Source organism: Triticum urartu, chromosome 4A (genome assembly GCF_056163025.1).
Source record: "Triticum urartu cultivar PI428250 chromosome 4A, HENAU_Tu73, whole genome shotgun sequence".
NCBI lineage: Eukaryota > Viridiplantae > Streptophyta > Magnoliopsida > Poales > Poaceae > Triticum > Triticum urartu.
This window is the reverse complement of record NC_141876.1, coordinates 565,832,575-565,848,165: the sequence shown is the minus strand read 5'-3', so window position 1 is coordinate 565,848,165 and position 15,591 is coordinate 565,832,575. Positions and strand designations below refer to the sequence as shown.

Here is a 15,591-nt window from a genome sequence, read left to right as displayed (position 1 = left end):
AAACAAACTTTTGCGCACAGGTGATTAGTTTTCATTTTTTAACAGAAGCGTGATAAAATATTGATTCTTTTTGTAGAAGATTTAAAAATAAATTATCTAGGACTTCTTAATTTCTCAGGATTTTTGGAGTTACAGAAGTATTAGAAATATCCAGATTGCTACAGAATGTTCTGTTTTTGACAGATTCTGTTTTCCGTGTGTTGTTTGCTTATTTTGATGCATCTATGGCTAGTATCGGGGGTATGAACCATGGAAAAGTTGGAATACAGTAGATATTACACCAATATAAATAAAGAATAAGTTCACAACAGTGCCAAAAGTGGTGATTTATTTTCTTATACTAACGGAGCTTACGAGATTTTCTGTTGGAGTTTTGTGTTGTGAAGTTTTCAAGTTTTGGGTAAGGATTTGATGGACTATGGAATAAGGAGTGGGAATAGCCTAAGCTTGGGGATTCCCAAGGCACCCCAAGGTAATATTCAAGGATGTCAAAAAGCCTAAGCTTGGGGATGCCCCGGGAAGGCATCCCCTCTTTCGTCTTCGTCTATCGGTAATTTTACTTGAGGCTATATTTTTATTCACCACATGATATGTGTTTTGCTTGGAGAGTCTTGTATGATTTGAGTCTTTGCTTTTTAGTTTGCCACTATCATCCTTGCTGTACACACCTTTTGGGAGAGACATGCATGAATCATGATTTATTAGAATACTCTATGTGCTTCATTTATATCTTTTGAGCTAGGCAATTTTGCTCTAGTGCTTCACTTATATCTTTTTAGAGCACGTCGGTGGTTTTATTTTATAGAAATTGATGAACTCTCGTACTTCACTTATATTATTTTGAGAGTCTTTAGAACAGCATGGTAATTTGCTTTGGTTATAGAATTAGTCCTAATATGATAGGCATCCAAGAGGGATATAATAAAAACTTTCATATAGAGTGCATTGAATACTATGAGAAGTTTGATTCCTTATGATTGTTTTGTGATATGAAGATGGTGATATTGGAGTCATGCTAGTAAGTAGTTGTGAATTTGAGAAATAGTTGTGTTAAGGTTTGTGAGTCCCGTAGCATGCACGTAGGGTGAACCGTTATGTAACAATTGGAGCATGAGATGTTTTTTGATTGTCTTCCTTATGAGTGGCGGTCGGGGACGAGCGATGGTCTTTTCCTACCAATCTATCCCCTAGGAGCATGCGCATAGTACTTTTTTTTGATGACTAATAGATTTTTGCAATAAGTATGTGAGTTCTTTATGACTAATGTTGAGTCCATGGATTATACGCACTCTCACCTTTCCGCCATTGCTAGCCTCTCTAGTACAGCGCAACTTTCGCCGGTACCATAAACCCACCACATATCCTTCCTCAAAACAGCCACCATACCTACCTATTATGGCATTTCCATAGCCATTTCGAGATATATTGCCATGCAACTTTCCACCGTTCCACTTATTATGACATACATCATCATTGTCATATTGCTTTGCATGATCATGTAGTTGACATCGTATTTGTGGCAACGCCACCGTTCATCATTTTTTATACATGTCGCCCTTGATTCATTGCACATCCCGGTACACTGCCGGGGGCATTCACATAGAGTTATATTTTTGTTCTAAGTATTGAATTGTAATTCTTGAGTTGTAAGTAAATAGAAGTGTGGTGATTTTCATTATTAGAGTCCCATGTGAGGAAATAAATAAAAAGAGAAAGGCCAAAAAAGAAGACCCAAAAAAAGAAAAAAAGAAAAAAAAGAAAAAGAGAGAGAAAAAATAAAAATAAAAGAGAAAAGGAGAGAAGGGACAATGTTACTATCCTTTTTTGCCACACTTTTGCTTCAAAGTAGCACCATGATCTTCATGGTAAAGAATCTCCTATGTTATCACTTTCATATACTAGTGGGAATTTTACATTATAGAACTTGGCTTGTATATCCAACGATGGGCTTCCTCAAACGCCCTAGGTCTTCATGAGCAAGCAAGTTGGATGCACACCCACTTAGTTTTCTTTTTGAGCTTTCATAAACTTATAGCTCTAGTGCATCCGTTGCATGGCAATCCGTACTCACTCACATTGATATTTATTGATGGGCATCTCCATAGCCAGTTGATACGCCTAGTGAATGTGAGACTATCTCCTCCTTTTTTGTCTTCTCCACAACCACCGTCTATTCCACCTATAGTGCTATGTCCATGGCTCACGCTCATGTATTGCATGAAAGTTGAAAAGGTTTGAGAACATCGAAAGTATGAAACAATTTCTTGGCTTGTCATCGGGGTTGTGCATGATTTGAATATTTTTTGTGATGAAGATGGAGCATAGCCAGACTATATGATTTTGTAGGGATAAGCTTTCTTTGGCCATGTTATTTTGAGAAGACATAATTATTTTGTTAGTATGCTTGAAGTATTATTGTTTTTATGTCAATATTAAAGTTTTGTTTTGAATCTTACGGATCTGAACATTCATGCCACAATAAAGAGAATTACATGGATAAATATGTTAGGTAGCATTCCACATCAAAAAATCTGTTTTTATCATTTACCTACTCGAGGACGAGCAGGAATTAAGCTTGGGGATGCTTGATATGTCTCCAACATATCTATAATTTTTTATTGTTCCATGCTATTATATTATATGTTTTGGATGTTTTATATGCATTAATATGCTATTTTATATTATTTTTGGGACTAACCTATTAACCTATAGCCCAATGCCACTTTCCTTTTTTTCTTGCTTTAGAGTTTCGCAGAAAAGGAATTCCAAACGGAGTCCAAACGGAATAAAATTTTCGCGATGATTGTTCTTGGACCAAAAGACACCCAGGAGACTTGGAGTGGAAGTCAGAAGAGCCACGAGGTGGCCACAAGGGTGGAGGGCGCGCTCCCCAACCTTGTGGGCCCCTCGATGACCCCGTGACCTAGATCTTCCTCCTATATATACACATATACCCCAAAAAACTTCCGAGGGAGCCACGAAACCACTTTTCCACCGCCGCAACCTTCTGTACCCATGAGATCCCATCTTGGGGCCTTTTCCGGCATCCTGCCGGAGGGGGATTTGATCACGGAGGGCTTCTACATCAACACCATTGCCTCTCCGATGAAGCGTGAGTAGTTTACCACAAACCTACGGGTCCATAGCTAGTAGCTAGATGGCTTCTTCTCTCTCTTTGATTCTCAATACCATGTTCTCCTCGATGTTCTTGGAGATCTATTCGATGTAATACTCTTTTGCGGTGTGTTTGTAGAGATCCGATGAATTGTGGATTTATGACCAGCTTATCTATGAATATTATTTGAATCTCCTCTGAATTCTTTTATGCATGATTTGATACCTTTGCAAGTCTCTTCGAACTATCGACTTGGTTTGGCCAACTAGATTGGTTTTTCTTGCAATGGGAGAAGTGCTTAGCTTTGGGTTCAATCTTGCGGTGCTCGATCCTAGTGACAGAAGGGGGACCGACACGTATTGTATTGTTGCCATCGAGGATAACAAGATGGGTTTTCATCATATTGCTTGAGTTAATCCCGCTACATTATGTCATCTTAGTTAATGCGTTACTCTGCTCTTATGAACCTGATACTCTAGATGCAGGCAGGAGTCGGTCAATGTGTGGAGTAATAGTAGTAGATGCAGAATCGTTTCAGTCTACTTAACACGGACGTGATGCCTATATTCATGACCATTGCCTTAGACATCGTCATAACTTTGCGCTTTTCTATCAATTGCTCAGCAGTAATTTGTTCACCCATCGTAATATTTTCTATCTTGAGAGAAGCCTCTAGTGAAACCTATGACCCCCGGGTCTATTTTCCATCATATAAATTTCTGATCTACAATTCTAGTTTCCTATTTACTTTATTTTGCAATCTTTTACTTTTCGTTTCATAAACCAAAAATACCAAAAATATTACTTTACCGTTTATCCATCTCTATCAGATCTCACGTTGCAAATAACCGTGAAGGGATTGACAACCCCTTTATCGCGTTGGGTGCAAGGTTGGTGTTTGTTTGTGCAGGTATTCAGTGGCTTGCGCGTTGTCTCCTACTGGATTGATACCTTCATTCTCAAAACTGAGGGAAATACTTACGCTAATTTGCTGTATCATCCTTTCCTCTTCAAGGGAAAAACCAACGCAAGCTCAAGAGGTAGCAGACTCCTCCTCCTCTCCGACGTGCCAGGCACCTCCTCCATGGCCGTTCCGATGGCCTCTGTAAGTTCAATCACCACCTCCTCTCTTCTAGTTCTAGCTAGATCTGTCCATGTGCTAAGGTTAGGCCGTCCGGTCTGTTTGACTATGATGGTGTAGTAGCTAGTTGTGATGGATTTGGAGCGTGCTAGGGTTTGTTTCCATGTGGGAAAGTGTTGGTAGTTAGTGGTCATCGATGAATCGGTGGCATGCTAGTGTGCAAGTGTTGAACAAGATCATCCATGTGTCCATGATTAGTGTTATGTTCTCCATGATTAGTGATATGTTATGTTGTGGTATGCTTGTGCATGTGTTACTGCTAGTTTGATCTGTCCAAGATGTAATGCTAGCTCGATCTGTCTCAGATGTACTACTAGTTCAATCTGTCCATGTTGTACCGCTAGTTCGATATGTCCATGTTGTACTGCTAGTTCATACTATCCATTTCTAATGTCTTGTGGTGTTGAAGACACTTACGTTTGTAGGACATGACCACGCAAGAGTTTAGTCAGGCCCTCGTGTTGTCCGAGAGCCGGTTCCCACGGTTGTACATCGAGGACACCCAGCCTCCTCTGGAATAGATGCCTCTTGATTCAGAGGTTTTCGAGGTGCCGCCTACGGTTCCTCCATTTGTGCTAGCTCAGCCCAATGTTATTGCTCATGCTGCTGCTCTAAAGGCAGCAGCAAAGGAGAAGAAGGATGGCAGGGGGAACAACATGAAATGGCAGTTGTTCCTCTCCACTTTTGTTCTTAACAAGATGTGTAAGATCATAACTAGTGGGGTGAGGACTGACAAGGGCTTCAAGCAGGTGCACTTGAACCTTATTGCAAAGCAGGTGTTCGACTTCTGTGGACAGGAGGTCACCTCGACCCATGTGTACAACCACCTGAGGAAGTGGAGAGCTCGATGGATCCAAGTGTCCAAGCTCGGAGGCCTTAGCGGTGCTTCATGGGATGAGGGCACCTGCTCAATCCTTCTAGAGTCAGAGCACTACCAAGGCCACGTCGCGGTTAGCTCACAAACCATGCCATTCTAACAGACCAGCAGTTGAAGCCTATGAATCATTGCCATACTAACTAACATGTCTACCATGTTTCTTCTTAGGCTCACCCCAAGGACGTTGAGTTCCTCAACACCCCTATCCAGAACTACCACCAAATGCAGCATATCTTATCCTTCGTGCTGCCAACCGGCAAGCATGCCATGGGCTCTGGTCAGCCGCTTGGCTCGCCGATGCCGGAGTATCCAGACACCAGGAGTCAGACACCATCAACGTTGATGCTCCTGAGAAGGATGCTGAGCATGTTCTTGTGCTTGATAGGAAGAGGAAGCGGGCAGGCTTCATGGAGGAGGAGCTGAGCGTCTTCACCAGCATGACTGAGGCAGTGAAGGAGGTGGCCACCGCCATCAGTGAGAGCAAGAGTGTGGACGTCGTCCACCCTAAGCTCTACAACGCCGTCATGGATCAGATTGGCTTCAGCCTAGAGGCTCTCATGGTGGCTCTCAGCCACCTGCTGGACAACAAAGACCACGGTGTTGGGTTTGTTGCCATGGGAGCAGACCACAGGGTGCTCTGGCTGAGGACCTGGCTGGCAAGCACTACTACTAGTGCTGCTTCTGATGGTGGCGACGGCGTGCATGATCCTCGACGGCGATGGCGACAAGGACGGCGACGACTAGGACAACGTATATTTTATGTAGTTAGGGCTTGAAAACAATTTTATGGTGTGTATATTTTGGTGAGGTGATATATACTAAGCCCTCATGGTGATCCTCACGGTGATCACGAACTTTCGGTGGTAGGATGACACCCTCTTTTGGAGGTGGTGGTAGGATGACACCAAAGTAGTGCTAGGTTGAACTTACTATGATCATGCATGCTTACTAATGCTCTTCTGCTCCATTGCTTGCTCCTAGAGTTCTTCATTGCTTGATGTTTGTGTGTTCCAATGCTTGTTGCTTGAACTTATTGCTCGTTTGCACTACCAGGGCAAGTGGTATGTGGTGTTCGAAGGTAGGGTTCCAGGGGTTTACAGTTCATGGGAAGCTTGCGACAAACAAGTTTTGGGGTACAACAACAGCAACCACAGAGGAGGGTTTAAGACTAGGCACGCGGCAGAATATGCTTACTCCAAGTATGTGCGGGAGCATTCATGCAGCAAGGTTGAGGTTGGCAAGAAGGTGGATCAACTGTTAGGGTTGAAGAACTTCATCATCTTCGTCCAGTTTGTCGTCATAGAAGTGTTGTGGCGTTGGTGTGCTTGGTGTGATCATGTGTAAGCTATTGGTAAGCTCACCAAGTAGGGTACAAGGTGAGCACAACTCTATACTCGTATGTAACCAAATGTCGTGCACCCGTGTGAGCACATACAATGCGAGCAACAAAACACGGTGCATAGAGGCATCGTTACGATGCAGGAAGAGGACATGCATGCAACCAAACTAAGTGCAGATGTTAGTTTTTGGTCTGCATTTGCTCAGCCAGGCCCAACTGGGCCAAATATGCAAATGGGCAAAAAACCATGCAGGTAACCAAACACGCCCTCAGACATCACAAAAGCTTTTGTTTTGGTGTCCTTGAAGTACCTGCCAGATTGGCTGCAAAGGATGGGGTTCATCGTGTGGTGGCGAGACTGGATCGCGGCACTCCACTTAACCTCCTCCTCCTCGTGCCAGTTCAACGGCGTGCTAGGTGCGAAGATGGATCACCATCGTGGCCCGCAACAGGGTGACCTTCTGTCTCTACTGCTATTCATCCTTGCGATCGACCCTTTGCACCGCTTGATCACCATGATCATGGACAAGAGCATCCTCGCATCGCTTCCCGGCAAAGAGCTCAAGCTGTGCGTCAGTTTTTACGTTGACGACGCACTCATCTTCGCAAACCCTGACAGACAAGAAATCGACAAGCTACTACAGATTCTGAAACAGTTTGGCGACACCTCGGAACAGACGTAGCTCCGAGGTGCCGCATCAGTCTGTCGCGTGATTCTACAGTTTCTTTGGCTTTTCAGTCTTTCGCTTTCCTCAGTTTTCAGTCTGAGCCTGAACCCCAACCCCATAATAGTTTGATCATGTCGGTTTGTTTTCCCGCCATTTATCTACTACTTCCTCCGTCCCATAATGTAAGATGTTTTTTGACACTAATGTAGTATCAAAAACGTCCTATATTAGGAGACGGAGGGAGTAATATTGAAAGCTAGCGCTTGCTTGATCTCTGTAAAAAAACTCATACTTAGGCCAACTCCACCGCGCGACCCCAAACGGACGTCCGTTTTGTCCTGTTTTTGTCCCTTTGGGTAGGGATTTGGGGTCGTGTCCGGGCCTGTCCTGGGATGCGGTGGCCGTGCGCCCAGCGCGCGGCCACATCCTTTTGCCCCATCCCGTCCGTCAGGGCCAAGAAATGCCCAAATTTGCATTAAAACTACTTTCGAACCCAAATATTTGTCTGAAAATTAAAATAGTTTTACAACCCAATTGAAATTGTCTTTAATAAAATAGTTTTACAACCAAATCGAAATTGTCTTGACTGAACATAAAATGGAGAAATACATCTATTGGTTGCCAATGTGATCCCACATGTGCTCAACCAAGTCATTTTGAAGATTCACATGAGTGTGCCAATCACGCATCTCACGGTGGAATTGGGCAAACTGTTCAAATGTGGCCGGGTCTTGGTGCAGGGGCTCAATATTTTCACCTTGGTAATCGAATCCTTGGTCGAAGATACTCTCATCCCGCTCGTCCTCGACGATCATGTTGTGCATGATCACACAAGCAGTCATCATCTCCCAAAACTTCCCTTCATCCCATGACAGTGCAGGGTTTCGAACGATACCCCACCGGGATTGAAGCACACCAAAAGCACGTTCCACATCCTTTCTAACACTCTCTTGCATTTGGGCAAATCTCTTTCTCTTCTCACCTTGGGGTTTCGAGATTGTCTTCACAAAAGTTGACCACTGAGGATATATACCATCTGCTAGATAGTATCCCTTGTTGTAATGGTGGCCGTTGATCTCAAAGTTGACAGGTGGGGAGTGGCCTTCTGCAAGCCTCGCGAAGACTGGAGAACGCTGCAGCATGTTGATATCATTGTGAGAACCTGCCATGCCGAAGAAAGAATGCCATATCCAAAGATCTTGTGATGTCACCGCTTCTAATATGACAGTGCACCCGTTAACATGCCCCTTGTACTGGCCCTGCCAAGCAAATGGACAGTTCTTCCACTCCCAGTGCATACAATCTATGCTGCCAAGCATACCTGGAAATCCTCTAGCTGCGTTGGTCGCCAACAATCTCTCTGTATCAGCGGCAGTTGGCTGCCTCAAGTACTCTGGCCCAAAGACCTCGATAACAGCCCGGCAAAACTTGTACATTGACATCAGACATGTTGTCTCACTCATACGCACATACTCATCCACCAGATCGCCTGGAATTCCATATGCAAGCATGCGGATGGCCGCGGTGCATTTCTGATAGGAGGAGAATCCAAGCTTGCCAAGGGCATCCGTCTTGCACTCGAAGTATGGGTCATGAGCAACCACTCCCTCTTGGATACGATTGAACACATGCCTTGCCATACGAAAACGGCGACGAAATTTATCCGGCCTGAAGAGCGGGGTGTTGGCAAAGTAATCTGCATAGAGCAGGGCGTGGCCTCTCTCCCTGTTGCGGTTCAGGTTGGGAGCACGTCCAGGGACTGACCCCCTGTACCGAGAAAGCTGCCGTTGAATATGGTCGTGAACGACCAGTGCAGCCACCACAAGATCGTCATCATCCGACGACGAATCGTCCGATGAACAAAGGAAGTGATGGAAGAAAAACTCGTCTCCACTGTCCATACCTTTGTTGGCAAAAGGTCGAACACCTTGCGGTCGTGGTGGCGAAGGTCGAACACGCAGCAGGGTGGTTGCCGGCCGGCTACAGGCCGCTCTGGAGCTCTCGTCAGAATCTGCCTCGGCCGCCGTGGTACGTCGCCGGCAGTCGTGTCTGACTCTGCCACCGGCAAGGACGGCCACGGCCAAACCTCGTCCGATCGACGACCAAAACTACGGCGAAAGCGCGGGCGTGGTGGCGGCCATGTCGAGACGTGGTTTGGTATGGACGGCGGGGGGCTGCGCAGTGAGGAGGCGGCCGGAGAATAGCGGCGGCGCCGGCGGCGGGGCGGGGCGGGGAGAGAGGGTGAAGCGTTGGGAGCGGAGGGACTGCTAGTGTCCCCGACAGGCGGGCCAGGGGAGGACAAGCGCGCGCGTCCCGCCAGTCCGCGTGGTGTCCGTTTCACCCCAAAACCGGCACAAGTTTGGACCGGGAATGGGTCAAAAGCGGACACAAAGCGGACAAAAGTCCGTTTGCTCCCGCGCGCCGGGCCGCTTTTTTAATTCCTTTTACCCCAAACGGACGGGGCCGGACAAGATAGGGTCGCGCTTTGGCCTTATACTAGTCCAGGAAAGAATCTTGTCCTGGCAATAGAGTCCTGCGAGTATATTTCTGTCCGCAATGGACACGATTGAGATGACGCTCGCTGCAGCAAGGCGTCGGACCTTTGGGTCTGCGCCATCCCCTCTCGATTGGATGTCCCCGGTCAATTCCTGAGGCAGATAAACATGTCGCTCTGCTTTTTGGCATCTTTCACGAGCAAAGCCCGCCCGTCGTCGTCTACAGGCCGGGGCCGGGGCCGGCAGGCACTGCCGGCGGGACAAGACAAGAAGCACGCAGCGCCTGAGATTTCACTCGCCGGACCGGTGTTTCTGTGAGTTGGACGAGGTGTTGCACGCTGCCACTTTCGGCACCAAAGTATAAAAGCGCAGCCGCCCCGATTCCGGCGAACGTACGTACGCACCGTGGTTGCAGCCCCGGTCACTGCCACCTCTAACATCGGTATGCTGCGTCGGCTTCTCCAAGGCATCGCTGCGTCACGGGTTACGACAGAGACAGCACTCGGCTCAGCCGATGTAATACTACTATCTCCTTGCGTCGTCTCTTCCGCCGACGCGCCCATGCAACGCCACGCGAGGCGCCTCTCCACCGCTCCATCTACACAACACCGTAGGCATCGGCGCACGTCCCAGGTTCAGTAGTAGTACATGGCATATAGTAAGTGGCAAAGGTTCAGTGCATGCTAGCATTGAAAATATCCTACGTCGTGGCATGCATGCATGCACGTCAAAGAGTCTCACATTGCGGCAAAATTGTCGGCACCTCCCACAAGTTAAGGCGCCAACCATGCAACGAACATACATCGCAGCCCACCCTCGCATCGCAGGGGTCGGCCGATCACAACACCGCCTCCCCCGCAAGCTTTATCATCGGTCCTCTTGCACCACCGTGCATGTGGGCATGTTGCCCTAGCTAGCTAGTACCTACTACGAGTACGTCCGTGCGTTGCGTGCTACGCTAATCTCACTGGGTCAGTCGTTCCAGAGCGCGAACACCGGGAGCGGGTGCGCGCTGGGGACGCCGGCCACCGGCCGCGCCGCGGCGGCCATCCAGCTCCCGCCGCCGTTGCTGGCCTCGCCGGCCTCGTACTTCATGGCGTGCGCGTACTGGAGCCCGTGCAGCAGGTGCGCGCCGCGGTGGCCGTCCGAGGCGTCGGAGCTGTTGTCGGACGCGCCGGCCTCGGGGCGCTCGACGGCGACGCTCACGCCGCTGGGCAGCGCCGGCGCGTCGCGCGTCGGGGAGCGCCTGCAGGCGAGGTCCCCGCCGATGAGGTGCGAGCTGGCGCAGATGCGCTTCACGTCGTACTTGCTGATGTCGAAGTTGGTGACGGCGCTCAGCCCGCGGAACTTGATCGCCGCGATGTCGTACGCCTCCGCCGCCTCCTCCTGCGTACCTACGACGATTTTCAACTAGACATGAGACATCTACTGCCACCTAACCATGCACAAATGACAAAAAAGAACAAGTAAAAAACAAGATTACAGTTAGATTAGCAACAGTTGGATGACTGTTAAGACTTGGAACTTGGAGTAAATTAACCATGTGCGCGTGTACAAGAGTAAGAAAACAAAAACTTACTGAAGGTGCCAAGGTACAGGTCCTTGTTCCCTGCCACCCTCCCAATCCTGGCCTGCCATCTGCCGTGCTGGTGATGCCTGGGGAAAGCAAGCGCAACAAGAAAAGATCACACACAGTGCCACAGGCTGGCAAGTCGATGCGTGTGTGTTTCTGCGTGCCTGTCTGTGTGTGACTTGTGACAGTGAGTGAGATGGACTATACTAGTAGAGCTGAGAAGAGAGCTGGTTTTGGGGTGGTGGAAAAGCCTGCGGATGGGGGTAAAAATGGGGCACCTGGTCACTCCTCTGTACATGGATGCTCCCCTCGAGAACCCACTGCTGTTCCTGCAAAGAACAAAATTTAACTCGGAAGTTGTAAGCCTTGGTGAGCGCGCCAGATGTTTTTCACCCTTTTGGATGCACATGTATACGTGAAAGTGTGGGCACAGATTACACAGTTGTACTCTACGAGAAATTTTGTCTCTAGTGATGCTTAAGATGTTCATCAGATTTTGCCATGGTTTTGTTCCAGTATATGCTAGTAACAATTTTATAAATGATCTATGGTAGTAGTAGTTCTTGGCAACGGTAATAATGGTTGGCACTGCATCACTGATGGTGCACTGTAGTTAAACACTTCTAGAGAGATAAAAACAGGAAGCCAAGAAAGAGTTACTACTGGAGGCTACTGGCGCACCTTCTTAAGTGCGCAATGAACTCCTGCCTTGTCATGTGCTTCATCTCCTCCAGCTCCTTCTCATAGGTGCTTAACTACATGTGACAAAACCCAGCACATCCATCAAAGAGACATTCAAAACATCTGCTGTGGTACTAACCACTTTAATCAATAGCAAGTTAAAGGGGGGAAGGAATGATCCATGGTACTACGACTAGGCCGGCCCCTACACACCACATCCCCTGGGCTTTTAACAGCAAAGCTGTAAACGTACCGGGAAATTTATGTGGGTCGCCGGACCCCAGTACTTGAGCGCGGCCAGGTCGTAAGCCCTCGCGGCCTTCTCCTCCTTGTCATAGCCACCTTCAAAGCTCAAACCCAACCATGATCAGCAACAATGGACAGCAAGACCACTGGAGAAGTTAAGGAGGGTGTAGCAATGGCTTACCTAGGTAAACTGCTCGATCGTTGCATTCGGTAGATTCGGGAACGAACATGCATGGAAGTTGATGTCAGTACGAAGTTACAAAGGCAGAAATGTGTTTGTGGTTCTTGATCCTATCAGGAGGAGCTCACCTTGCCTTCCTTTCCTGGTCTGGCCTTCCTTCCTGCAGGTGTTGTCCCACAGGTGAGCCTCGTACCTCCCCGTCCACCTGTGCCTGCGAATCAACGCACGAACCAAGCTTGAATCCATGAACGTGCAAACGATGCAAAGCTTGAGCACGCAAGAGCAAGACCAACCTCGTGACGCCGCGGAACTGCGACGTCCTCTGCCCGAAGGTCTGCGCGAGCTTGCGAGGGACGGGGACGCACGGCGCCGGCAGCGGCGGCTCGCTCGGGGCGGCGTGCACGGAGGGGGGGATCGCCGACGTCGACTGCTCGGGCACGTACATCGACTGCCGGAGCCAGGACTTGATGCCAGAGATGGACATGTTGGCGCTGCCGTCGAAGCCCGCCGCGGAGCTGTACATTGGCGCCGCCGCCATCGCGCCCGCGCCTGCAGCTTGTTGGTTCGGCGGGCACAGCGAGTACTGGCCATGGTGCGCGGGCATGAAGTGGTGGTCCGGGAGGCCGGTGCAGTGTGACGGCGGCGGCGCGTTGTTGATGTCCAGCCCGATGACGACGCCACCACCGCCATTGCCCTGGAAGTAGGGCGAGCCTGGATAGGCGTGGTGGACGTCCTGGTGGTGGTGGTACTTGAGCTGGTCGGCGTGGCTGGCGTCGTAGATGCTGCCGCTGCTCCTGTCGTTGCCGTAGCCGACGCTCAGGAAGTCCTCCAGCTTGGGGCCTTTGGCTTCTGCATGCTGATGCCTCCAATCTGTACAAAAGTTAGACCAAAGATTCTGATCAAACACAAGCTCAAGGCTTTGTTGGGAGACACCAGAACTTCCAACAACACCAGCGAGCTGTCGAACAAGGTTAACATATGTAGTTTTCATTCTAGCGTTAGTTAGACTTGGATATATAGGAGTAGTAGAATTGTAATACGCAGAGTAAAAAGGACCGGAGGAGTACATGACAGGAAAAAACATGAGCATGCAAGCAATGATCCGAACTAGCTAAGCATAGCCTTCCTGAACTCGTGTTGCATGCGATTGGTTAGTTACCTTGTCCATCGTACTGCACAGAGCCGCCGCCAGAGTGCAACGGCACGCCCACGATGGGCGAAGAAGGCGCCGCCGCCGCGGTGGGCGACGAGCAAGAGCCACCGTCACCGCCATCGCACCCCGCTCCCTCGCCGGCGTCGTAGCCCCTGGCGGCGGAAGAGGAGGAAGACAAGGAGAAGCCGAGCCAGCCGCTGTTCATGTCCATCGATCTCCTCCTCCACTTCTCCCCCAACGCACAGAACCAAAAAGCTTAGGAGGAGGAGGAGAAAAGGAAACGAAAGAGGAACAAAAAGAGCCCGATCGATCTTTTGCCGGCCGGCCGGAGTGCGTGTGACTTGCAAGCAAGGGAGATAGGGAGGGCGGAGGCTATCTATCTAGATTGGTGCTCGGGCTACGAGAAGACGGGAGCCCCCCGCCCCTTTTCGACGTTTATATATACGCGGGAGCTATATTTGGGCACCGGTGCAGCGTAGGGTGGTGGAATGATCGGTCGATGTGAGTGAATGCGGTACTACTAGTGTAGAGTAGAGTAGAGTAGAGTAGAGTAGGAAGGGGAAGGAAACCAAGTCTTGGTGTGCAACTTTGGGCTGGCTGGCTGGCTCGTGCATTGCATGTAGTACGTACGTGTGCGAGTGTGGTCCGGAATTTTCCTTCTGCGTTGGGGTCCGTGCCGCCATAGATACGTCTTGCAGCGTGGCAGCGCGCGGATGGGGCCTGGCGAGCGTGAATGTGTGAATACGAGTGAGAGGTTACAGTATTTTATCAGTGTTGGTGTTTGTTCTCTCACTCACGTGCCAAACTCAAGGGGTCAGAGGGTCGTCACATGCACGCGGGAATTGCGTGGTGTCTTCTCAGGTGGTTCGGTGACCGACCCAAAGTCCAAAGATCATCAAGCCCGGGCGGACAAATCAAACGTTTTTTTACGCGTGTGTGTGTGTATCCACGACAAAACATGCATGGGATCAGTGCCCCCGCCCATATTTCATCGGTAATCGAACGCTTATTAACCACCCATCGATCGGTCGATGGATCTCTAAAACGTCACGTCCGATGCAAATATATTCTTTCTTTTTGGGCCCGGCCCCGGCGGGTGGATGGAGCTGACGTGGTTTTCAAACGGGCCGGGCCGCGACGGGTGATGACGACGCGGGACTGCACGCGGATCGAGCCCAGAAAGTGCGCGGCTCGATGCGCGCGCAGCACAGCGCTCACGTGAAGCGGCCCCTGTACGGACGGACGGGGTGGCGGTGGCGCGCGCACACGCACGCACGCCTCTCTTTGTCCGGCCAAGGCTGAAGGCTGCCCAAAGCGGCAGCGGCAACGGCGAGCCTCGGGGCGCGCACACGCACATCCTGTCGCGGAAAGCAAGCAAGCGCGATCCGTGAACAATGAGATCTCCGTCCGTCCGTCCACGGAGGAGGAAGATTCGATTGGATGGCCCGTGTGTGTCAGCGTGCCGAGCTTGGGCTTGGCTTGCCACATTTGGGACCCGGATTCGCTTGTACCTTGCCGCCTTTATTTGGTGCCGGACCAGGTGAGGCGAGGGGTCTCCGGCCTTGGATTTTTTTTCCTTGTGCATGAAAATCGACGCCAGGTCCTTTTCCCACTCATTTTTTTTGCTTGATCATGTCAGTCAGGGTGTATTGTGGCAGCCGATGAAGCGAGCAAAACCATGTATTTGCGGCCGAGGGAGCGTGGCGCGGGGGCCGATACGCGCAAGGAATTTGCTCTTTTCCACTGCGCGCGCACGCGCAGACACGGACGCGGCCGCAGCGCACACCTGGGCTTTTCTCAAAGCTTTCGCGGCTCCCAACCCAACCACGCGACGCAAGCGCAACGAGAGAACAAAAGGCCCGGCGACGCGCGCGCGCGCAAAGCCACGGGAACCGGGGGAGAGGGCCAGAGCCAGCCGGGGAGGGAGCCGCTACGATCGGCAAAGGCAAGCAAAACGAACGACCCGCGCCGGCCGATCGATCGAGTCCCCGCCGTGCTTGCACTGCATGCAGTCATCATGCACTGCCTTGGACTGCTCGTGAAAACCATGGCCGGCTCATGCATGAGAGATGAAACGGGAAGGAGGAGAAGACCGATTCGATTCATCAGCACGTCTACGACT

At 49.9% G+C, this 15,591-nt stretch overlaps 2 protein-coding genes across 2 annotated transcripts; both read right to left on the bottom strand.

Moving 5' to 3' along the window:
* Positions 1–7,751: 7,751 nt before the first annotated feature.
* LOC147976660 (uncharacterized) lies at positions 7,752–9,043 on the bottom strand. Its single transcript, XM_087520933.1, has one exon. The coding sequence runs from the start codon at positions 9,039–9,041 to the stop codon at positions 7,752–7,754; it is 1,290 nt and encodes a 429-aa protein (XP_087377059.1). The 5' UTR covers positions 9,042–9,043.
* A 1,251-nt stretch (positions 9,044–10,294) lies between these two features.
* Positions 10,295–13,982, bottom strand: LOC147976659 (uncharacterized). Its single transcript, XM_087518962.1, has 9 exons — positions 13,476–13,982; positions 12,610–13,186; positions 12,445–12,527; positions 12,317–12,325; positions 12,143–12,231; positions 11,890–11,963; positions 11,487–11,537; positions 11,215–11,291; positions 10,295–11,029 (listed from the first exon to the last, which is right to left on the bottom strand). Exons 1-9 carry the CDS (start codon positions 13,678–13,680, stop codon positions 10,608–10,610), a joined length of 1,587 nt encoding a protein of 528 aa, XP_087375088.1. The 5' UTR covers positions 13,681–13,982; the 3' UTR covers positions 10,295–10,607.
* Positions 13,983–15,591: the final 1,609 nt, after the last annotated feature.